The sequence below is a fragment of the Delphinapterus leucas genome, chromosome 2 (genome assembly GCF_059928025.1).
Source record: "Delphinapterus leucas isolate spDelLeu-1000000601 "Yukka" chromosome 2, BTC_Dleu_Yukka2, whole genome shotgun sequence".
NCBI classification, from domain to species: Eukaryota; Metazoa; Chordata; class Mammalia; order Artiodactyla; family Monodontidae; genus Delphinapterus; species Delphinapterus leucas.
The window spans coordinates 87742793-87767942 of record NC_143130.1 but is presented as its reverse complement, the minus strand read 5'-3'; the positions used below and the strand labels follow the sequence as shown (position 1 = coordinate 87767942).

Here is a 25150-nt window from a genome sequence, read left to right as displayed (position 1 = left end):
AGCTTAAAATCTTAATCTAAAATCTTTAGATTTTTATTTCTTTCCCTAGAGCATCTACAAAGTAGGTAGTCACTCTGAATGGTATATCACTCTCAGGAATAGATAATTCCTGAGAATTATCTCAGGAATTGAGATAATTCTGAGAATCTATGCCAGTAGATGCATATCTAGTAGATATGCATCTACTGGCATAATTTTTTAAAAAATTATTTATTTTTGGCTGCGTTGGGTCTTCGTTGCTGTGCGCGGCCTTTCTCTAGTTGTGGCAAGCAGGGGCTACTCTTCATTGCGGTGCGCGGGCTTCTCATTGTGGTTGCTTTTCTTGTTGTGGAGCACAGGCTCTAGGTGCACGGGCTTCAGTAGTTGTGGAACGTGGGCTCAGCAGTTGTGGCTTGCAGGCTCTAGAGCGCAGGCTCAGTAGTTGTGGTGCACAGGCTTAGTTGCTCTGCGGCATGTGGGATCTTCCCAGACCAGGGCTCAAACCCGTGTCCCCTGCACTGGCAGGCAGATTCTTAACCACTGTGCCACCAGGGAAGCCCTACTGGCATAATTTTAAATACCATTCTCCTTGTTTTATTTTAAGAGGGGAAACTGAGGAGCTATTTCTCAAAATATTTTCTTTCTTTAATAAGTTTATTATAAAAACTGATACATGAGCACTGAGAACAGTCAGAAAACACAGATAAGCTAAAGGAAAAAAATGAATATGCCATGATCCCACCATGCACCATGGTTCGCATGTATATATTCTTCCAAATACTCTCCCAGGCATATGCACTTTAATATTCACAAACATGGGATCAATGAACACTATTTTTTAATCTGCATTTTCAGTCAACACTCTGTGGATATCTTTCTTTGTCAATAAATGGATTATATCATCATCTTGATGATATAATTTCCTCTCCCAATTCTCCCATTTCCTCTCCCAATCCTCTCCTGATAGACTTTAATTTGTTCCCAGGTTTTGCTATAAAGGGTCTGGGGACAGTAACGAATAACCCAGCACCAGTCTGCATGTAGGGAGAAAGGGTGTCCAAAGGTTTCTCTTGGCATATGGCAGTATTCCCTCCTAATGCTCCTTCCTGAGCCAGGAGGTGGCAGGTGATGCTGAGAGGGAGCCCCACAGACAGACCCCTTGTTTCCACCTACCCCCATCCCAGCCCTCCCACCAGAGGCCTGCTTGTCCATGTCAGTCAGAAGTCATATTGAAATCAGAAGCCAAAGGGCGGCTCACCCCTTCACAAGGATGGCTGTGCCCTAGCCCAACTCGCTAAAGATAGTCAGACAGATGAGATCCAAATAGTACCAGCAGGGCCTCTCATGCCCACAGGTGAATCCAATGGACCCTTGCCTAGGTAGAAGGGGCATAGCCACAGCTTGTCTGTTCCAGCTGAAGGCCTCCTCCCACTGTGAGCCCATGGCCATCCCTCACATCCTTCTTCCCGGGGACGGTGGCCCTCGCACCCGACTCCAGCACAGTCCTTTCCCCATGCTGCTGCACTGTGACTGGTGCTGAGTTCTCACAGGACCAATGCTCGGGGGACTTGTGACCCCTCACAACTAGGGCAGTGTCCACCCAGTAGAAGTAGTCCAATAAATGTCTGTTAAATGAATGATTTTCTCAGGCTTTGAGGCCCAGTCTGTCTGTTCAGGATACATACTGGAATGAGGTGTGTATTCACAAAATGTAGACTGAACCGAACACACTAAAAAAAAAATGTACTGAACTCAGCATGAGGTCCGTCCCTTGCCTTTCACACAGAGCTGACTGTCTGTGCCCCACAAGCAGCAGCATCACCTGGGGGCCGAGATGCATCACCCCACCCCACCCTCAGTGCTCAATTCCATCAGGAACGCTCTCTCCATGGCAGCAGCATCCATCCCTCCTGCCACCCCCGGAGCCTCCCCATTCACGTCCCTTCATGCTTACAAGCTATTTTAAAACTCAGGGGCTGTTGGGGATCAGAATAGCACAGGCCATGTCTGTCTCTCTGGGTGATCCTCTCTCTCTGTTGGCAGATCTCAAACTGTTCACTATGGCAGGTGCTCAAAAACTCAGGCTCAGGCCACCAGACTGCTAACAAGGATGCCAGCAGGATGCTGAATTCAGAGCCGTGGGAGGATGCCAACTTGGTAATACGTGAAATTAGTAAATAGACTGATGCAATAAAAATGTCAGTCTTTGGAATTCTCCAATTTTTGGATAGATATAAAGCCTAAAAAGTTTTTTAAAAATAGCAGGCAATAAAATGGAACAAACTCTAATCTATATTTGCAAAAAATATAGCCTGAGACAGTGGGTATTTAAGCCTAAAGAACTGAGGCTCTTGGAAGGTACTGTAATTAGATTAATACAGTAATATGTTAACCCTCAGGTTAGCTTTAAAAAAAAAGATAAACAGTTAGCTGTACTAGGGAGGTTGAAACACATGAGAGAGAGGAAACCAGAAGGTACTTCTGGATGGGAGATGATTTGGCAGCCAGCAGTATGCCTTGCTCAATGTTCTACTTAATTTCTTTTTAGTGAAGTAAGAATTTTGTACAATGACATTTTTGGATTTCAGTCAGTATGAGAGTGAAACAACAGGAAAGGGGCATGTGTAATATATCACTTATAACACCCCTTACCTGTATTCTGTAGTAACTGTTTTTTGTTGTTCTTGTTGTTCATGCATCTGAGATCTGAGACGTGAGTAAGACACAGTTTGGATATCCACTGGTGCCACAGTCGTATCTGGTCCAGTTTGCAAATGGGAGGTGGGGTGGCGGATAGCTTGCTCTCCTGCAAGGTACCCTGAGGTTGGGCTCCTTAGTTCTGCTGGAAGCCTTCCTCTGATGGAACTACTCTGAACAGGGGAGTAGCTGTGGAAACTTGCCTTTCTGGAAGTTGCCCATAAATGTGTCTTTCTCTGAGGCTTCCTTTCTAAATTAAACTTTCCTCATACTTGTCTCAAAGGCAGTAAAAGCTTCCAAGTAAAATTCTTTATACTTCATGGTAATATAAGACAATAGCACCCAAAACTTTCACCGTTTCAAACCAAGTCACTGGGTGCAGTCACTCTAAGATGCTGATAATGGCTGTCCTGGGGAGTCAGGATGCCAGGGCTCTGGCCATGGAGTTGATCCCCAAGTATGGGGAAAAACCCCAATACAGGGAAAACCGGAGAGCCAACCCCTGGTCCTGACTCTCACCACTGAGCCCACAGCAGGGGGTGAAGGAGCCCAGCACCCAGGCCCGCCCCTGCTGCCCCCCAGGGCACTCACTGTGTGTGCTGGGCCCAAGTCTTCACCTTCCTGGTATCTTCGTCTATTAGGGAGTTGGACTAGATGATTCCGCTAATTTGTTTTATATTCTCAATTTAATAATAACCTCTTCTGAATCAGAAACTGAGTTTTTAAGTCCATTAAAAAAAACAAAACAAAAAAAACCCACACTGGGTATTCATGAGATGAGAGCCCATGTCAGTGGGAGGGATTCTCAGCTTTCCTTCTCACGCTGATTTCCCTCCAGCCACCAAGCTCTCTCCCAGCTCTGTAAATGCCAGTGCTTCAGCAATGGAATGCCTCCTGCTTTTCCCTCCTTCTGAAAGCCTGGGGCATTGACCTTGGAGCCTCCAGCTTTCCTTTCCTTTGGCTTTCCTCCAAAATGCATCCCCCCCACCCCCTGGCTTCCTGGGGCCCTTGACTCCTCTGTCAGACGTCAGCCTGTGCTTGCCACCCAGCAGCGGTCAGCAGGCTCTCCCCAAGGCTTCTCCCTGTGCTGACCTCAGCACCCAAAGACCAAGCTGCAGATGGCCAGCCCCAGCAGGCTGCCCTGTGCTGACGCAGCTGCATACAGGAGTTGTATCCAAAACCCTAGGACCAGTTCTTCTCATCAGGACTCACATCCCTGTTATCCCACTTCTCTGCCCCCAAGAGAAAGTAGCTCATCCTTTTCCTGGTCTCACCCATTGCTTGGTGCATGTTCTCTCCAGATCCAAGCACCCCTTGCTGTCCTCTTTCCCACCCCTCCCCTGAGCCCTCCCTCTATCCAGAACAAACTCTGTACTTGGGGCCTGTTCAAGGACCTCCCACCTGGTGTCACCTGTTTGTTCACTGCAAGTTCCAGGAGAGGGGAACCTGGACTGCTGTGTCCACCATGGTGTCCCTGGCACATAGAAGGAGCTCAATAATATTTAGATTTAAACCTCAAAACCCAACACTGACTGGTCAGCCCAGGAAGTGATGTCATGGGGAAAAGAATGGGGATTGAGGAGAGGAGAGCCTGGGGGCCCAGGAAGAGGCCTGAGGAGGGACGGCCACAGTAGGACAGAGGAACTGTGGTCTTGTCCTTCCCTGGCTTTCACCCCAAACTCAATAGCAATGGCTCTCACAAGGTCACCGAGTGCCTTCTAATTGTCCATGAGGAGTGTTTGGAAACATGGGAAGACATTTTTGTTGTCACAGCACGTGAGTGGTGGGTTCTACAGGCATTGGTGGGCGGGGCCAGATATGCTAACTATCCTGTAATTTCTGGGACAGGGAATGCCAGCAGCACCCCGAGACACACACCTGGGTCCTTGGCTCACCTGACCTCTAGTGGCACTCGAACCTCCCTTGTTCTCTGCTTTCCTGATCTCCCCTCTTGGTCCTTCTCAGCCTTTGCCAGGACTCCTTTTCCTCTGTCCATGCCTGAAGTCTAGGTGTTCTGAGTTTACTCAAGGCCCTCTTCTCTCTTGCCACGCACTGTCCCTGAGTGTGAGATGTCACCGCTTGCCCACCCCCACAGGTTACTGCTTGCCAGACCTCTCCACCTAGATTCCCACAGACCTCTCACCCTCCACATGCTCAAAACTTCCCTCATCCCCTTTCTCCCACTCCCCCTGCACCCTCCTCCTTGTATTATATGTGGCCCTGCCACCTGCCCAGTGTCTGGACAAGAACCTGGGGGCCATCCTTGCCTTCTTTCTCTCTCACCTCCCACATCTAATGAGGCATCAGACTGTCAATTCGGCCTCCTTCACATCTTCAATTGTATCCGCCTTTCTCTGTCTCACTGATACCACCTTGGTACTGACCCTCATCATTTCTCACCTGAATGATTGTCCATCTCCTCACTTACCTCTCTACCTCAGCTTCCATTCTAATTTCCACACTGGAATGAGAACTGGCTTTGATGATGCTACTCCACCAGTGAGAACACTGACTGGCTTCCCATGGCCTTGAAGACAAAGTCCAGACTCTTGAGCATGGCATGCTGGTTGCTGAGCTGATAATCTATCTTCTGTTCATCTCTCCAGCTTCATCCTCTACAAACTCTAAGCTTCTGACTTCAGGCCACACACAGGTGTCACCTGTCCTTCTCTGTTATGCCTGGGTCCCCTCTGCACCTGTGCATATTCTGTTCCCCTGTGCTTGGTCATCGGCTCCCCCCTCACCCTCCAGGGCTCCCTTGAAGGACTTCTGACCTCTGAGGGACTTTTCTCTGCAACCACCTTTCCCTCTGGTATATTCTTACCACCATGGAGAGCAATCATCCATTGGCTGGATGAGTGACTTTATATCTCACCAGTCTGTGAACTCCTTGAGGGCAGGAATCATGATTTATTCATTGCTGCAACTTTAGCCAGGGATTGAAACATAGAGACTGTTTGTTGCATGAACGAATGGCTAACAGTCTTGACATTTTATTGAAATGCACTCACACTCATGTCAGGAAAAATAATGATAACTGGAGCTGGCGGGGCCTCGGGACACTGACGCCTACTTCCTCCACTCAGGGGCCTGAGGTTGCCCCACTGTGCCCCTTCCCCACCTGGGCATGGTCGCCCTGGGCTGACCAGTCACTTTTCTTTTTCATTTTATTTTTAAAAACTTATTTTCAAAGTAATATTACACTATTTAAAAAGGTACATTATTTAAAAAGTCAAACCATTCTATAAGGCTTATAACAAAATGCAGCATCCTCTGGCCCACTTCTGATGCTGGCTCTTTGGAGGCAAAACACTTTAAATTATTTTAGCTGTTGCAACTAATAATTACCTCTACATATTTAAATTACATGCTTATACTGTTAGTTCTTGATTTTATTTGCTTTTAACTTCCTATTAAGGAAGGTGAGAATTTAGCTGTCTTCTCCATTCATTTCTCCTTCCACCTTCTGATTTGATTCTATTTCAATATTTGGTTATCAAACTTCAGTGATTACATTACTGGGATTGAGATGCCATTCATAGCTGAGTCATGTATGTTCTATAACTTCCATGACTGCATTTCCTTTCTTATTCATCTTGTTCTCCCAGGCGTTAAACACTGCCTTGTTTTTCTTTTGATTAGTTTTCTATCTAATTCACTCTCAAAATTCTTAGCAGAATATAAGTTTCTTCTCAAAAGGTTCAAACACATCAACTAATCTACCACTTCAGTTTTCTTTTTTGGAGACTCTTCTGGGAGCGCTCTGTGCTCTGGCGCAAATCTGGGTGCATTTCCCTCTAAGCCTGCTCCAGGCTCTCAGCCCGGTTCTCCCTTCGTCCTTCATCCCTTCTCTCCTGTGTCCATCTCCTGCTTCTTGGGTCTTACGGCTTCCTCTTTCTTAACTTGCTCTCCATTTCAGTGGAATACTTTGTCCAGCACAGGCATCAGCAAACTACCTTAAAGGGCTAGAGAATAAAGGGCCCAAAGTATCAAAAGGTACCTATAAAACCATTTATAATGTAACCATTAAAAAAAGTAAAAATGCTTTTAGCTTGTTGGACATACAAAAGCAGGAAACAGGCTTGACTGGGCCTGGGAGCCTCAGTTGGCTGACTCCTGACCTGGCAGCTCCCTGAGGAAGGGAACACGGTAAGGTAATTTTTTTGAGATTTAACTTATCATACAATGACTTTAGTCCAGGGGTCCCTAATCCCCTGGTACCAGTCCATGGTCTGTTAGGAACCAGGCCGCACACCAGGAGGTGAGCGGCAGGCGAGTGAGCGAAGCTTCATCTGTATTTACAGGCGCTCCCCATCGCTCGCATTATCGCCTGAGCTCCGCCTTCTGTCAGATCAGCGGTGGCATTAGATTCTCATAGGACCGCGAACCCTACTGTGAACTATGCGTGTGAAGGATCTAGGTTGTGTGCTCCTTAGGAGAATCTAATGCCTGATGATCTGAGGTGGAGCTGAGGCAGTGATGCTAGGGCTGGGGAGCGGCTGAAAATATAGATTATCATTAGCAGAGAGGTCTGACTGCACAGAGACCATAATATATCAATTGCTTGCAGGCTCACAGCAAAACCCTATCAGTGAGCTACTGGGAAGTAGCTGCATGGCACAGGGAGATCAGCTCAGTGCTCTGAGACCACCTAGAGGGGTGGGATAAGGAAGGTGGGAGGGAGATGCAAGGGGGAGGTGATATGGGGATGTACGTATGCATATAGCTGATTCATTTTGTTATACAGCAGAAACTAACACAACATTGTAAAGCAATTATACTCCAATAAAGATGTTTAAAAAAACCCCAAAACCCTATCAGTGAGTGGCAAGTGAAAACAAGCTCAGGGCTCCCACTGATTCTGCATTATGGTGAGTTGTATAATTATTTCATTATATATTACAAGGTAATAATAATAGAAATAAAGTGCACAATAAATGTAATTGCTTGGATCATCCCGAAACCATCCTCCCCCTGACGCCCACCAGGTCCGTGGAAAAATTGTCTTCCACAAAACCGGTCCCTGATGCCAAAATGTTGGGGACTGCTGCTGTAGTCTAGCCGCACACTTGACTGATGGTTTGACTGGGTTCAGAACTCTACATCACCAGTCATTCGCCTTGAGAATTCAAAGACACTGCACCATTGTTGTTTAGCCCTCGGTGTTGCTATTTGGAAAACTAGTGCGTTAAGGGCCTGGTTTTTCTCTCTGGAAGCTTAAAGATCTTCGCTTCATGACAAGTCTCCACTCACAAGCCATACTTCTCCATCTCCAAGTTTCCACTGCCTTAGTCCCTCTAGCACCCAGGAGGGCTCGTGCGATGGGTGGGGGGACCAAGGCAGAGGAAATAGAGAGGAGCACCTGGGTGCGAGGGGCTGCAGGGAAGGGAGGCACCAAGGATGAGGCAGGGAGATCTGGGGCCAGGGAGACGGGCTGGAAGGGAAGTCAGGAGAAGGACTTGCTCCTGGGATGGAGGTCAGAGGTCAGAGGGCCCCTGCTGGAAGCCAGCTTTTCTCAAAGTTTTGGACTCTTTAATATTAAAAGGGGCTACTATCCGGGTGGAGAGGCCCAAGAAGGCTGGGGCAGCTGTGACTGGCAGACCTGCTGCAGGCCAAGTGACCCTCAAGAGCATGGGCCTGGCCTACAGCCCCTTGCCCCTCTGGCTTCCCTGCCACATGACCCAACCCCCTGACCAGCTGCATTTAGTCCTTGCCTGGCCTGCATCCTGCCTGTATGACAGTCTCAGCCCCTAATGATCACCAACCTTCACCCCTCTTCAGACTTGGCTCAGACCTCAGCCACTCTCTTGGGTTGCAACAATATGGCAGAGCTATATTTATGTGGAGAGGTTTTTTTTTTTTTAATAACAAAAATGAAACAAAGAAAACCAAGGATGGTTGGAACTAGACTTCTTCATGCATCAGCATCAGCCCATCACTGACTTGCCTCCTGGGGTGAAGGGAAAGCTGGGTGACAACTCTCTAGAGATAATGCCTGGGTGCTTACTACACCTGCTGGTCTTAGGATGTACCATCCATCATTCTCGACATAAACACCTGCTTTCTGTAAGAATTTACTCCTATCTCAATTATTCTGCCTCTCATATCCTCTTATCTCTCCCTTAAAAATCACAGTGGTCATATTCACCCACTTGCCATTAATAAGACAATATGGCTGCTTAATAAGGAAACTCATACTGCTTTCCTCTTGAAGATTAAGAAAGTGATTTTTTTTTTTTAATGGAAGGAAGAACTTTTCTGGAAGGGTTGAAAATGCATAGTTAATATATATTATGTTTTTAAATCTGAAAAGGGGTAAAATAATTATATTTTATAATATAAATCAAGAAAGTAAAGATAGGGCTTCCCTGGTGGCGCAGTGGTTGAGAGTCCTCCTGCCGATGCAGGGGACACGGGTTTGTGCCCCAGTCCGGGAAGATCCCACATGCCTTGGATTGGCTGGGCCCGTGAGCCATGGCCGCTGAGCCTGCGTGTCCGGAGCCTGTGCTCCGCAACGGGAGAGGCCACAGCAGTGAGAGGCCCATGTACCGCAAAAAAAAAAAAAAAGTAAAGATAGACAAAATCCTGGTTGATGGGGAATATCAATCATTAAGGGTGGTTGGGGCTAATTTAAAACTAGGTTAGAAACTCTGATAAATGTGAGTCTAAAGGGTGAGCACTTCTGTTTTCTACAAGCTTCCTGACTGGGCTACCCCTATTTGATGGACTAGAGTAAAATAAGGTGGAGACAGGGAGGCAGTGAAGAATACCGGGACCATGATATCTCTTATCTTCAGCTCCAAGATGCACAAGAAATCCTCAATACATTTTCTTTTTTTAAAATTGAAGTATAGTTAATTTACCATGTTGTGTTAGTTTCAGGTGTACAGCAAAGTGATTCAGTTACAGATATTCTTTTTCAGATTCTTTTCCATTATAGGTTATTACAAGACCTCAATACATTTCTGTCTAATTCCTTCAGAAATAGATACATATAATATTATCATATAGCTTTTCTTTTTTTTAAAGGAATTTTATTTATTTATTTATGGCTGCATCAGGTCTTAGTTGTGGCACGCAGCATCTTCATTGAGGCCCGCGGGATCTTTCGTTGCGATGTGCGGGCTCTTTGTTATGGTGTGCGGGTTCTTCGTTAACGTGCGCGGGCTTCTCTCTGGTTGTGGCGTGCGGGTTTTTTCTTTTCTCTAGTTGTAGCACATGGGCTCTGTAGTTGTGGCACATGGGCTCCAGAGCGCATGGGCTCTGTAGTTTGCAGCATGTGGGCTCTCTAGTTGAGGGGTGTGAGCTCAGTAGTTGTGGCATGTGGACGTAGGTGCCCCGCGGCATGTGGGATCTTAGTTCCCTGACCAGGGATTGAAACCCCATCCCCTGCATTGGAAGGCAATTCTTTACCACTGGACCACCAGGGAAGTCCCTCATATAACTTTTCAATAATGAGTCTTTTGGAAAAGACCAAACTTGGGGGTGGCAGACCAATACCTACTAAAAGCAAATAATCCTGTTATAACAGAATTTTAAATGCCCCCCTCTTTTTTTTTAAATTGTAAAAGTAATAAAGACACAAAATCAATGTGTAGATGAACAAGTGGAAAGTGAAAGTCATTCATGTTTGGGATGGGGGTCAGGGAGGGAGTGAGCGTCAGGGATGCCAGCTACACACACTGCTGGTCAGTGAGCAATAGTAAGGCCACAGGCTAGAGCCAAAATGGCGGAGTCAGCAAGCTCACCCAGCAGGTCTGTTTGGCCGGTGAGGCTCTGGTGCCCTTGGCCTCAAACCTATGAGCTCATCATCCACCTTGACCATTTATACTTCCTCTACCTGGCGTGAGGGCCCAGGCCAGGTGGGCTCAGAGGGGAGGGTGTGATGAGGGGGAGAGAGGCTGCAGAGCCGAAGCCAGGGAAATGGGTGAGTAGGAAGAAGGCTGAAGAGAGAAGCCTGGAATCACACCCCCACCAGTGGGCGGGCAGGAAGGACCCACTGAGGCCTGGCCTGATGGGAAAGTGGATCACAGAGGACGGAGGGAAGAAAGAGTTTCAAGAAAGAAAATAGAGGGACTTGGGACAAAACTGCAAGAAAGTCAGAAGGACAGCCAGTGGATAAGTCCACTGAATCTCATTCGGTGGTTGTTTTTAAAATAATAACCTGCTGAAAGTTATACATACTCATTGAGAAAAAATCTGGAAGGAAAGCACAAAGAAGGAAATTAAAATTGCCTATAAACTCATCATATAGAATGGTTAATTCTGTTCCAGCATTAAAAAAAAAATGCATGTATGTGAATGTGAGGGAGAGATTTTCCTCCCCTTCTCTCTATAAAAAAGGGGTGTCTGATCTACGAAACAAAAACAGACTCACAGACATAGAGAACAGACATGTGGTTGCCGGGGGAGAGGGGAGAGGGATGGATTGGGAGTTTGGGATTAGCAGATGTAAACTATTATATATAGGATGGATAAACAACAAGGTCCTACTGTATAGCACATGGAACTATGTTCAATATCCTGTGATAAACCATAATGGAAAAGGATGAAAAAGAATATATATATGTTTAACTGAGTCATTTAGCTGTACAGCAGAAATTAAACACAACACTGTAAATCAATTATACTTCAATAAAATCTTTAAAAAAGGGGTGTATGTATATATAGGTATGTGGGTATATATGCATGAATAAATAAATATACATGTATATATATTTTATCAAGCTTTCTTCATACATTATAATGCAAACACCTATAACATGTTTTTCAAATTAAGTTTTCTTAGCAGCTGAGTAATATTCCTCTGTGTGGAAATGTCATTATGTATTTAGTAATTCAATAACTATTTAATTGAATATTTACTTATATGTTTAGGTTGGATATTTAGATTTGTTTCTGCTCCCCCTTTGGGGGGAGCAGCTTTAAATAATGAAAATCTACCACTTACTTTGTGATTTGGGGTAATCTCTGTGAATCTGTTTCTTTATCTGTAAACTGTAAATAATACCTGCTTTCTCCATGTCCTGGTTTTGCTATGAAATCATGTGTGTAGGATATTTCATTGTTCTTATGACTTCACAATTTAACTCTGAATGACTTGGCAGCTGGTGAGGCCACCAGAGTTGTTGAGAGAAAGTGATGGAAAGTTAACAGTCCGGGTGTAGCTGTGCTGAGCTGACGTGTCTCTTGGACAGTGAGAAGATGAGGTCCAGACGACTTTGAAAGGCAGGATTCTTGCTCTGGAGAGAGGAATGGGTTAGACCACAGCTTTGGGAATCTTTAGCTTCACGGTGGAAAAACGGGTGGTCTTTTCCAAATGAAAGTGTATTGTTAGAAAAGAACAAGGCCGAGAGCTCAGCCTTAGGAGACACAGGTAGGAAAAACATATTAATGAGGGATGCAGAAGGAGCAATTGAGGAGGCGTGCAGGGAAACCAGGATTATACAAAGTCAGAGAAATCAAAAGAAAAAAAAAGTCAAGAAAATTCAGGTTTAATTCCCATCAGATACTGCTCTGGGCTCGCTAAAAGTTGACTCTGTATTAACTTAGCTCTGCCTGCTTCATGTGACTGAGATTGAATCACTGAATTAAACATTAAGGGTGAGAGAGGCTAACACAGATGAACAAATTTTCCTCTTTCCTTACAAAGTGAAAAATCAATTTAAACAAAGATTAAAAACATAATTGGAGAACTAGAGGCCAATAAATCTATTTCTGAAGCTGGAAGCTATTAAAGTAAACTAACCTTTGCAATTGTCACTGTGCATCTGTAAAACCTACCAAATTCCTCTCGGGTATTAAAAAAATGTAAGAATCTTCTGAGGGCTCCGTGTAGGGCTCTCCTGACCTGGAAAGTGGGCTGGGTACACGGGAAGGGCCTGGTGTGGGCCTGTAGTGTCTGACCTCTGGGCAGCTGTGCTGGGAGGGAGAAAGCTCAGGAGAGGAAAAGGGGAGAGGGGTGTCAAGAACACAGTGGAAGGTGTCAGAAGGAAACATAGCAGGGGTCCCTTAGATATCCCAACACCCAGAATAACTCTGATCCTTTTAAAAAATTATATATGTTTTGGGGGAACGATAGAGGAGCCAGAGTGTGTGGGCTCCAATTCTGGTTCTGATGCTGCCTGGCAGTGTAGCCAATGTTCTTAGTGTCCCCAAGTAAATATTTCAGAAGGGGGACACTTGTTTTCTTACAAAACCCCTTCTTCCCCAAATAAAGGTCTCTTGCATCTTTTCAGGATTGCTTTTGGACGACATTCTTCTGGAAAAGCACATCTATTCTTAGGGCTCAATCTGATTTTCCTCTTTGTACTGTTTTCACATATTCTACCATGAGCTTGCATTCCTTTGGTGGAAAATAAATGTTACTAAAAAACAATACGTAAGAGACACCACTAAAAACTCAAACCCCAGTTGCCCAGCTCAGAATCTCAAGTTCTCTTCATTGCACTACAGTCTCATCTTCGAGTTTTCTCTTGCCCTTGAATCCAACTGGTCACCCTGTCCTAGGGATTCTGTATCTGGAATGATTCTAAATGCTGGAGTGGAAAAAGTACTTTAGGACCCAACCCAAGTACACTCTGATAGAGGGAACATTTGTTTGTCTTTGCACCTCTCTTGACTCTGCTTCTCAACCCTTCTCTCCTCTTGGGGTTTGCCACATTCACCACCCACCAGGTTCCCAGGACCCTAGACATGAACGTGGCTGCAGGGTCCTCCCAGGACCTTCTCTCTCTGACAGCTGCTTTGTGCTGCTCCCCTCATCTTCCCTCCCAAACCACCCCTCACCAGCCCTTGTTCTGGAGCCTGTGACAGCCCATCCTTGCCCATGTGTTATTGGGCCACTGCAGGTAATGTCTGCAGCTTAAAGCAGGGCTTTCTGGAGATATAATGTCCTAACCTACCAGAAGGAGCCTAATGAAGGAACTTAATGGTCTGAGGGCCCTGTGGGAGCTGGTGGGGGATGTAAAGGAACCTGGTGGCATCCATCGATCTAACTACATAGCCTACCTGGTAAAGAGCACTGTTTTTGGAGTTAGTTAGACTGGCTTCATATCCACCGAGAAGCTGCACATCCCTGAGCAAATTACTTAATCTCTCTGTGCCTCAGTTTCCTGGTCTATAAAATGAGGTTATTTATAGTACCTAGCCCAGAAGGCCTATAGAAGGCTTAAATACCATATAAACAGTTAACCCAGTCTGAAATACATTGTATGTGCTTAATTAATAGAAAATTAAATAAAAATTCAAAACATCATTATTATTTTACATTCAGTACTAGCCCTCTGGGGCTGGACTCTGGCTGGCAAAGACTATACTCACAATTTCTCATCTTGTTTGATATATGCACAACTTCTTAAACCTAGTTTCTCTACCCTGTAACCTGAACCCCAGCCTTCTCTCCCTGACTTTCTTAACGTTACTCCAAGGAACCAGACTCAAACGTGGTAGGAAAGCTGCTGCAGAGGCCAGCAGACAGCCCCCATCACTTCCCTCCCATATTATTCACTGAAAATCTGTTTACCTTCCCAGCATAACTCCCAGGCCCCAAATCAGGGATGCAGGACATGTGTGCTCACCAGAACAACCTTTTACAGAATTTCCTCCTGCACATGAAACTGGATGCCTCTACCATACAGATATCAACTGGGAGTCTCCATGAAGCTACGCATCACCAAAATGCTTCCTTTCGGGGCTAGAATAGTTTCCCGGAAAGCATATTTTACTTTCCAGAAGACAACCTAGAAGCTAGTGGCTGCTGCTGTGGTTTTTCAACTGTTTAAACCAGTATTTGGATACCACCAAAGTGTCTCCTTTTTTTTCCTGGAGAACTGAATTACAAAATACTGGTTTCTATTAGGGTGTGTCTAGCACTTTCTGTGCTGCCAAGCCTTCCATGTTTATAGTCTGCACACTAGATTTTCCATGAACAGGCTCAAATTTATTCCCAGGCAATGATGTTTAGGAAACCCAATATGAACGTGAAGATTGTTCTAAAGCAGTTTCAGAATTTGTGTTATGCAGTTGCCTAAAAAGAGCATGTCTGATGTATAAAAAAATAATATATTTTGGGGGCATGTCTTAATATATGTTGGGGAAAAGGTACTCACTCTCATATGTTTTCTTGGATTGAGGTATCACAGGAAACTTATTTTTTATATTCTTCTTCTCTATCCTTTATTTCTATACTTGTATAGAATACAGCCCAAACACCCACCTACACAGGCATTTTACAGAAAGAGTTGGAAGCCAAGTGACTGAAAAACAAAACAAAATTATGTATATCGTGTCTTTAAAGAGATTTACATGTGAATTCAAATGGGAGCCAATGGTAACTCTGTAGGACAATGAACCAGTTAGAGAAAAGTACTAATGGGAAGTGTGACTATGATTTGGTTTTGATGAGAAATAAAACAGCAGGCGCCGTGTTTTTAGAGAAAAATAAAGTAGGAAATAGAGCTTTACATTTACACACACATTCTGTCTCCAGCTCCCAGAAACTTACATGCTGGCCACAATCACCACAACATCCAGTGTTATGTTTTGAGCAGGTCCGCCCTCTCCTCCCTTTTAGCCCTCTAAGGGGGCCCCACTGCTCCAGGCCATGCTTCTCACAGGCTCCTGTCCTTGCCACCTCCTCTGTTTCCCCTGACTTGCTCTTCTCCCCCATCTAAATCCTTCACTCCTTCCAGGCTATCCTCAAGGCCCATCTCCATGAAGCCTCCCCACCAGAACCCCAAGCCACGATGCCCCGTGCTCCAAAACCGACACTGTTTATTGCCGATGCCGCCCAGTCTTGCAGATTCCTTTTGGGTGGGTGTTTTCTCTCCCTCTGGCTGCAAGCCTCTTGAGGGCGGGGCCACATCTAATTCCATTTCGGTGTACTACCATAGCACCTCCACACACTGAACACAAAACAGAGGATCAGCCAATATCTATTGGATCTGTGAGGTCTAAAATGGCTAATTCCATCTGGCTATCTAAATTGCCCTAATGAGGTCTAGATAATGTTTATAGCTCAACAACTATCCCCTGAACTCTGCCCGTATGCAGGGCTGCCATCCATCATGAAACATCCCTGAGGAACTTTGGAGGCCATCTGTGGTGAATGCACGATGTACGATGTACGTATGGCCCAGGTTCCCTTCCGGAATGAAGGACTAAGCACTTCACAAGCTGCTGGTAGTGATGTCTGCAGACAGCCCTCAGCTGAAGGGAACAGCTTCGCCCAAGATGCAGGGATGGCATGAATCTAATGACTAATCATTATGTCAGGGGATATAAAGGCCTGGCCCCTCACCCCAATTCAGTTCTTTTTTTTTAACATTTATTTATTGGGCTGCACTGGGTCTTAGTTTCGGCACATGGGATCTTTAGTTGCAGCATGTGGGATCTAGTTCCCTGACCAGGGATCAAACCTGGGCCCCCTGTATTAGGAGTGTGGAGTGTTAACCACTGTACCACCAGGGAAGTCCCCCAACTCAGTTCTGAAGGGTTTTCCAGCTCCAGAGCTCGAGGCTATTGTTGGGTCTGCATTGCAGCTCAGCTTCTCACTCTGCCCAGTCTGGCATCCCTCCCCTCCCTTTCTTTTTCCCAGGTATTGATCCCAAGAGCATCCCCAAATAAACACGCTGCATGCTAACCTCCATCTCAGAGTCTGCTTCCTGGGGAACCAACCTACAACATCATCTATACATCTGTCCATCTATCTAGCCAGCCAGCCAGCCAGCAACCTACCACTGTGTTTAGGGCACGCCAGGTGGTGTTTGTGGGTGCTGATACAGGTGAAAAAGACCCAGTCTTTACCCAGTCTTTACCTCCTTAGGGAGCGAAGGCCAGTACAAGAGATGAGACATGTACAGGAATAACTGTGAAGCACACAGTGGAAAGTGGATGGTGTCAAGAGAGAACATATAAACAGAGACACAGCCTGGGTATAATCCCAGGGCAAGGGGGTGAGAGTCTTCTGGCACTGGCTTAAGATGTGGCCATCGGTATATGCTTCCTATCTCCCTATCTGATCCCAAGCCCTGGAGACAGGATGGACTATGTCCTTATCTCTCTTTGCACTTCCCATACTTCCCAACACAGAGTCCCAGACAGTGCAAGAAATCTTAAAACACTGAAGCAAAACAGTGAAGGACAGCGTTGGCAGTTCTACTTTATAGGACAGGTTTCTGGCTGCCTGTCTGGCCTTTTAGTGCAGAGTTCTCAGGAGGCTCCTCAAGATGCTCATTCATTTATTATGTCCATAAAACCTTGGGAACATGAAAGCACAAGACAAGGCCCTGACCCTCAAAGCAGCCCACTATGTGGATGAGGCAGAGGCCCCTGAAAATGTCCACAGATAAGAACAAGACCTGGGACTATGACTAATAGCCAAGTAGTACGTCATCCCCAGGTGGTCCCTGCCCTTGGTCGGCCAGTCCATCAATCGTCAAAGGTTACTCTGTCAGTTGACAAAGGTTACTGAATAGCCTCCACGAATAACCCAACAATGAGAATCAACAAACTCCAGAGCCTCATGATCCTCCAAAACCAATGCCCCAGCATAATTTACTGTCTACAGGGGAAAAGCACCTTTAAGAAAATTTAAGTAACCACTATTAAGTGTCTGATGGAAAGAAAAGAAGCACTGGCAGGGTGGGGAAGCCAGTCTCCTGCATTTCTCTGCTTCAGCCCAACTCAACATGCCAGTCCCCTTCCACTCTCCTTCTCCTTTTACTGCTTTTGTACAATCTGTCACCAACTTCTGTTGTTTGTTTCTCTGAAATGGCATTTGCATCCTTCCTCTTCTGCCTCGCTTAGTGCTACCATCCCCTCCGATTGTGTGGCCACGAGGCTCCAAGCCTAGGCCATCCCTGCACTTCATGTCTGTCTGATGTGGCTTCTGAAAACCGAGATCTCAGTCGGTCATGTCTCTGCTCTACTATCAGCTCAACGGGGGCTCCTTCGGCACCATCAGGTACTAGTTATTAAGACCCCCTGTTGTCAGTGGCTCTCCCTACACTCACCTAACTTTACTTCCCAGTACTCCTTAGTATATGTCCTCCACTCCAGTCACCTCCCTGTTTATCTGTGCCTTTGCTCAATGGTGTCTGACTTCTGAAACGCCTTGTCTCCTCTTGGCCAACTACTGAATCCTACCCACGCCTTGCCACTTTGTTCACAAGGACCAAGCTTAGGACCGAGGCGATGGGAAAGACAGGAAGGACAAAGTCAGCGGCCTGCTGTTTTCCTACTTCTTTTATTATTTTGAAGTTTCCCTACCACATCCTGATTCCATCACACAGAAATGCTTTTCTGTAGCACCTACCCAGCCACAGGGATGCTCCATCAGCTTGACTGCCCCAGACCACCTAGCTCTGGGTGGAAGGAGCTTGTCGTCTTGAGCCGGGTAGACTATCTCTGTCTTATAAGTCAGAAAGGGAAAAAGCTGACACTGCTAATGTTTACTCGCTTGTTATTTCCTAGGAAAGACTCAAATCATTGCCGAGTTAATACACCAAGCTCTAGGATTTCTGAGAGATGGATGGTGGGCTTGTCAAAGGAGAGACTGCCAAGTTGGGTCTCTGGAAAAAATCCAGTGTTCCATAAACCCTGTCTCTTTCCTTATCATAGAAAGAACCATAAAATGACAGAAAGGCAGAGGAGAGCTGCAGGCAGCAGAATGACTTAGAAGCACCATCCTGTGCTTCCTGAAAAACAGAAAATGCAGATTAAGGCAAATCTCATCCATACACACCCCCTTTACTTCCTATGCAGGGTATTGCTTGTTGAGAGAGCTGCACAGCAGATACTGGGGAGCTCTTTGGAAAAGTCTCTTGAAAGGGGTACAGTAAAGAGTAGGTGGTGCTCAGAGATTTCCTCACTCTGCCAATTTTTGACTGGGAAGGCTACGACATGGGCAAAAATGGAGAGGAGAATGGTGAGTACCTCCTGTTTCTCCTGTTACCTTGAAGGGAAAAGGTGCACCAGTGTGTGGGGGGCAGTTAACGCCTCTTCTTCTATTGGAAGTGGCATGAAACTGGCTAATCTCCAGGTTATCAGGTGGACTGGGTAAGGCCACCTTCTCTACTTTGTGCAAGTTTCTCTAGAGCTGAAAGAAAAGGATGGTGAAAGCAGTAGTTTTGAATGTTCCCATCTTTATGACTCCAGCTGGAAGATGATGTGCATGAGAAGACGTACCTTAAAAATAACTTGCCCCAAACAAAGGGGGGGGGCGGGTGGGGAATGAGAGAGTGAAAAGGATAAAATTCAAAACAAATCTCCTTAGGCAGTTACATTAATGTGATAATAATGACAATAATACTAATTTTTTCACACATGCCTAGTGATTTACATTTTACAAAGCTCTGGGGTACATTATTTAGCAGTATTCTTACAACATAATCCAATCAGATGATAAAAATAGCAGCTGCCATTTACTGAATGATTACCAGGAGGAACACTTTTCATGTGTTATTTAATCCTCACATCCCCCCCCCCCGGCTTGTACTATTGTTTCCCCATTTTACAGAGGGGGAAACTGAGGTTTAGAGATGTTAAGTAACTTGCCCATCAGGTAGAGACTGAGACCTGAGTCTTTCTGATTCCAGAGTCCAGGCTCAGGACCTTAATAAGGTCTGTCTTATGGCAGGGCTTTTTCATAAATTCAGGAAGGGGAGGGCACTGAGGAGGAAGCAGCCCTTCATCTTATCTCCCCGTGAGGTAGGTACACACAGACACACACATTAATACTCCGAGAGATCCCACTTCCTCTACTGTGCTTCTCAGTTATAAACCCATCCAGCTTGCACAGATTCAGGTCCACAGATGAATGTCATGTTACTTACGGGGACGATGGTCAACTCCTATGGATAATTTAACCAGTATCTGAAGCTGCAACAGGAGTTTCCATTTGATAGGATGCAGCCATAGCAAGGCGATAAATTAGCAACTAGTTTTGAAGCTTTGTCACGAAGAATACTTTAAGACTGAAAATAATGAGGGAGACTGAATGCCATTTAGCAGAATGGCTTGTGACATTCAAATAAATGTTCAACTTGAGATTCAAGCACAGAGAGGAAGAAGAAATGACTGTAGAAAACGGTAAGGCACAAACAAATGGTGACAGCTCAGAGAGCTGGCTGCCCTATTCTTCATCAGACCCATCTGACCTCAGTAGTCACAACTGCTGTTAGTTGTGCAGAGGTCTTCTGACACAAACACACATGAACACCCTGGGATACTCCTTGCTGGGCAGGCTGTGGGGAGAAGCAACTGGACCCTTAAGAACTCCTTCCCTCCCCTTTCATCCAAGTACCAACTCTTCTGAGTGTCTCCTGCCTCCCCCTTCCCCTCCCCTCCTCTTTCTCAAAGCCTCCTTATCCTCCTCCCCTTCTCCATCAACTGGCATGAAAGATCTGAGGGTAAGAGTAGGGAGAGCATGTTAGTTCCTCCGATTTTGAGAGAGTAAAGTGTCAGTGTCAATGTACTCACTCCCCCTCCTTTTGAGCTCTAGAGATATACTTAGATAGACACAAAACACCCACTGGAACTTTTAAATGATGTGAAGAGATCCACAAGCCACCTGTGAAACAAAATCTTGGTGCTTCACAGTCACAGGAACATACAGGTTCGAGAAGGGCTCATGTTTATTACTTATGTCCACACATACCTACACAAAGCAGGTGGCCCTTGCACACACACAGGCATCCTCACACACGGGCATCTTGACGATGCCATCTTTCTTTTCCTCCATCCTCATCTCTTCCCACCCAGCTGTAGGTGTTGACCACAGCCGCCCTGTGAGAGGCTGAGGGGTATGATGCAGTAAAAAGGGAGTCACTCCGCCCTTGGCTACTCCCTGGCTCTGATTCGTGGGTAAGCCACTTAGCCTTTCTGAACCTTTGTAAAATGGAGATAACAACCACCTGGCTAGGTGCTGTGAAGATAAAGGAGAATAGTATACGTAGGGCCCTTGGTACAGCTCCTGGCGCTGTCCCGCCTGGTTCCTGAGCCTGCCTTCCTACACCCACACCTGGGCTGATGGTGCCTCCGGTCTCCCGGTCCCCACCCTCAGGACACTGGCCTGACACTGGGAAGACTGGGGACTAGTCCGGGCCCTCAGGCCTGTACCAGGAGGGTTCCAGCTCTCAGGCCACAGGTCTGCTCGCCAGGGCTAGCCTGCAGGGCCACGAGGGCGTGGGGAGCCACGGTCACGTGGGAGGGCCATAGGTCTCCCGCCCGTGGACCTGCAAGAGGCGGGCAGAGCGGGCTGGTGGAGGGGGGCAGAGCCCGCGGTTAAGTCGACCCAAGGCTGTGGGTGGCTTCCTCCTGTTGCTCAGTATCAGGGAGAGGCGGGGGAGGACATTCATTATTTCCTAAGTAAGCGTCTACCCGTCGATTGTGAAAAGCTGGCGGCGCCCCTTAAAGGCGAAGCCGGGACCCCGCGCGCCGCCGCCGCGTCTGTCTTCCCGGACCCTTCGTGGGGACCTCCTCCGCGCATGCAGGGCAGCGATGGGCCAACGCTTCTGCATCGGCTCATCTAGCAGCTTCGGGAACCGCAACCACGAGCTGTGGTTTGACTCCTGCCCGCCCACCCGCGGGGGCCTTTCCTTCGCAGAGCGTCGTGTCACCCCCTCGGAGCGGGTCACCTGTTCCGCAGCGTCCCTGGCGCCCGGGGTTCGAGGAGCCGGCCGGCGCTCGGAAAGTTATTTCCAAAAGCAGATATGCAGCAACCCTCGCTGCAGCAAACTACAGGACGCGGAATACCCGAACCCTGCCCCACCGCCACCAGCCCGGCGACCGGAGCCCGCTGCCGGAGTCCCGCAGCGCCGAGAGCCACCCGCAAATGCACCTACTCTCCCTCCAGCGCCCGAGTGCAATGGGGAGAAAGCCCCAAAGCAAACTCACAGCGCAGAGCCATCCCAGTCCCGGCCCGGAAGGGATCGGGCTGCTGGGGATCGGCCTCCCGCCTGGCCGCTCCGAGAAATACTCGCGATTTCCCGCCCCGGCCTCCCCTCCTGTCTGCCCCAGCCTTCCCGGCTGGGCTGCTGCGACCCCTCGTACCTGCGGCGGTCCCGGGCTCGCCCTCGCTCTGCTCGCCGGAATCCGAATCCATGCTGCCGGCCGGGCGTCCACAGACCCCCGCCCGTCCGCGGGGCGCACGGGACCGGCCGGCGTCCGGACTCGGGCTGCCGCGTCGCACTCCGGCCGGGCAGTGCGCTGCGGCCGCGGCCAGGGGGCCGCTCGGCAGAGGCTAGCGCCGCCCGCGCCCCGTTCCCCGCTCCCCGAGCCCGCCGGCCGGTGCCTGCTTGCCAGGCGAGCGCGGGGCGGAGGGTGGGGTGCGCCGGGAGAGCGCGGGGAGGAGGGTGGGGAGGCGCTAATGGGGAGGAGCAGGAGCGTCCGGCGCCCCGCGCGCTCCAGCCTGGGGTTAAATACCCGGGGGGCGGTGCCGCTCCTCCACCCGCGCCCCCATCGGGCGCCCGGAGTCCTGAACTTGTGGAGCCGGGCAAGGTCGTGCGAGCCGGCGAGGCTGAGCCCCTTCCCTTGGAGGTGGCCAAGTTTGGAGAAGTTTTAGGTGAAAAAGCGCCTCTACCCAAGTAGGAAAAGGGGAGGTTCAGAGTGGGCGTGCTGGGGCTGCCCGGGTTCGAGTCTAACTCCACAGTTCGGAGACCTTGGCCGAGTGACTTAACTTCTCTGTGCCCGTTTCCTCACCTGGAAAATGGAGACAATCAGAGTTCCCTTTTGTCCGGGAGGTTGTGAGGGGAGTATATAAATTATGCGTGTGAGGGGCCGAGAGCAGGGCCTGGCACTTAGCGAGGAAGTAAACGACGCGCGGAGGCAACGCTGACGCTGGTGGTTCTTCTCCCGGCGCGGGCGGGGGCGGGCAGGTTGGGCAAGCCGCTGTGGGGCGGGTTCCAGGACGGGGAGCCCTCGCGGGTGTCCCTGGCAGGACCGCCCGGCTGCTAGTCAAGGAGCCAGGCCACTTCCAGGCCCCGACTCAGGGGCAAGAACGGATTTTAAAACCTTTAGTTTGTCTTTAACACAGAGTGCTAATCTTTCTCAATATCCCCTACTTCCACTTTCTAAAAAAGAAAAGAGACGAGAGAGAGAGAGAGAGAGAGAGAGAGAGAGAGAGAGAGAGAGAGAGAGAGAGAGAGAGAGAAGCGGCTGTATATTTATTTAGTAATTAAGAGACTAAACTAGGGGGGAAATGCACGGAGCAGTAAGGCCTGAGGGGATCCTTTGTTGTTAATTCGTGATTATCCACGCAGTCCTATTTTCTCCCTGAATTGTCAGCTGCAACACTTACATAACCTTAGCCTGGCTTCTCAACATACAAATTGTGGGCAGAGAATGCAAACACACTTTATTGACCTGCGCAAAATGAAATTGGGAAGAGAAAAGTCTACCAAAAAGCGCCGTTTATTGTTTCCTGTGTGCACCCATTTAATCTCTACAACGACCTAGTGAGGAATTTACATCGAATGATTTGAAAATGCTTTTTTGGAGGTCAAAAATGGTTGAAAGTCGGCAGTTTCGTAGAATTTAACCTATATTGTTATCTCCATTTTGAGATGTGGAAGCTGAGTCTCAGAGTAGATAACTTTCCTGTGGTCTCAGGTCCAGTATGTGGGTGAGTTGGGCCTTGAAATCTGGTCTGATGTGCGGACCTGCTACTGACCGCTACGGTATAGTGTCACAAGTGTGTTTGGCCTCTTGGGTCCCTGAAGTCTACCTCCTTTGGTGAAGGTATGGGTTTCTCAGAGTGCACATACAGCTCTTCTTTGTGTTCTCAGAAAACGGTTTTTGGATGGCCAAACTCATGGACTTTAGCTGGTAAAAGTTGGATGGATTGGAAGGGTCAGAAGAACCCCACGCTAGAAGTGTGATCTTGGGCAAATGGCTTGACCTCCCTCAGTTTCCTCAGGTGATGGCATTTCCTTCATAGGGTGGTTGTAAGGAAGTGAATGAAATAATGAGTGTGGAATTTAGTACCCAATGCCTGGCACACAGTTGATGTTTGATAAATGGAAAGAATGTTCTTAGATCTAAGGGGTCCCATTTAGAAAAACAAAATATTTTAAAAGCACATATTTAAGTGAAAAGAAAAAAGTAGCAGCAACATTTGGATAAAAGTTGACACTCAAAAAACAAATAGCTGGGATCATTTTAAAAGTTTGGCATCATAGCTTTGTAGTCTTGAGGAAAAACAACGATGATAGCGTCAGAGAACAGAGCGTATTGGATTGAAAAGTCATCCAGCTTCCTCTAAAAAGTTGTTGCCTAGGTTCAACAACAGGAAATGTGAAACTTTCTCTGTTTGCTTAGACCTCCTTTCCTGGCACTTGATGGAAGCGTTTTTGTTTTTGTTTGTTTGTGTGTTTGTTTTAATGGACAAGTCGTCTGGGTTGAAGACAGAAATAGCACTGAGACATCTGTGTATCTCAGAGAAAACAGGGAAGCTCACTACTGGAACTTGATCAACAGTAAACAAAGTACTGGGAGTGCAGTTTCACAATACAGATATGTCCATCAGTCATCAGATCTTTACTGAGTACGAAGTACACTTTAGACCAGAGATAAAACTCTGCAGGCAGAGGGAGGGGGAGGGCTAGTCACAGTGCTCCTGAAAAGTCTATGAGGTGAGTCTTTAATAAACAACACCTATTCATTTATCTGTCCCTGTGTTCAGTCATAGAATATTTCTGTAAAAGGAGGCAGACGTAGAATGAAAAATTGAATGTGGAATTAAACAATGGAGAAGAGAGATCCAAACTAAATAAGATCTCCATTCCAATTTCCTATGATATTCAATCTGTTGTCATGGGATAGCAAGACAAAGGGAAATGACTGCTGGCACGCATGTGTGTTTAATGAAGAACATTAGTGGAACATACCTTATCTGTCCTCCCAGTGTGGAAAAATCTGTATAAGAGAAGGAAGTCCTTAAAATAGTATCCCACGGCCATCACCCCCATGAAAACAGTGAAATCTGAGGTGGTGAATCTCCTTTACAAACCAATCCTAGTATATTTCTTTAAAAGAAAGAAAGAAAGAGAAAGCTCTTAGAAAAGAGGAAAGGACTTCTGTAGTTCCTCTGTGTATTTTTAGAAGAATGGCATCGCTTTGCAGACTTGAATCTAGAGTCTGAGGGTTATAAACTGCTTTCCTCAGTGTTTCCACTACATCTTTTCAGCTTGGCTACTCTTCAGACACAAAAATTTCTAACTCTTATTGGTCATTTCTTAGCTTCAGCTAATGAAATCGGTAGCTTTTTAAGGAACTTGTCTGTCTGGTGGGAAAAGCATGTTTATTTGTAAGGCGTCAAGAAACAGATCATAAAATAGATCCATTTCTGCTAACACAATAATACTCCTTTGATCCAAGCCAGTGCTATGACTCATCTGCCTGTCTTCTCTTGTGGGATGGAAAGGGAGCTGTATGCAACCTTCGGCAGACAGCCGGGAGAAGGGAGGGAGGGAGG

The 25150-nt window shown here is 47.1% G+C and overlaps 1 protein-coding gene across 1 annotated transcript in view; it reads right to left on the bottom strand.

Annotated features, from left to right (window-relative positions):
* Positions 1-22012, bottom strand: part of TIPE3 (TNF alpha induced protein 8 like 3) — a 40587-nt gene extending 18575 nt beyond the window's left edge. The window contains exon 1 of the mRNA XM_022587111.3: positions 21730-22012. Coding sequence (XP_022442819.1) covers positions 21730-21781 — 52 coding nt within the window. The 5' untranslated portion in view covers positions 21782-22012. The remainder of the gene's footprint in view (positions 1-21729) is intronic.
* Between the last annotated feature and the right edge of the window lie 3138 nt (positions 22013-25150).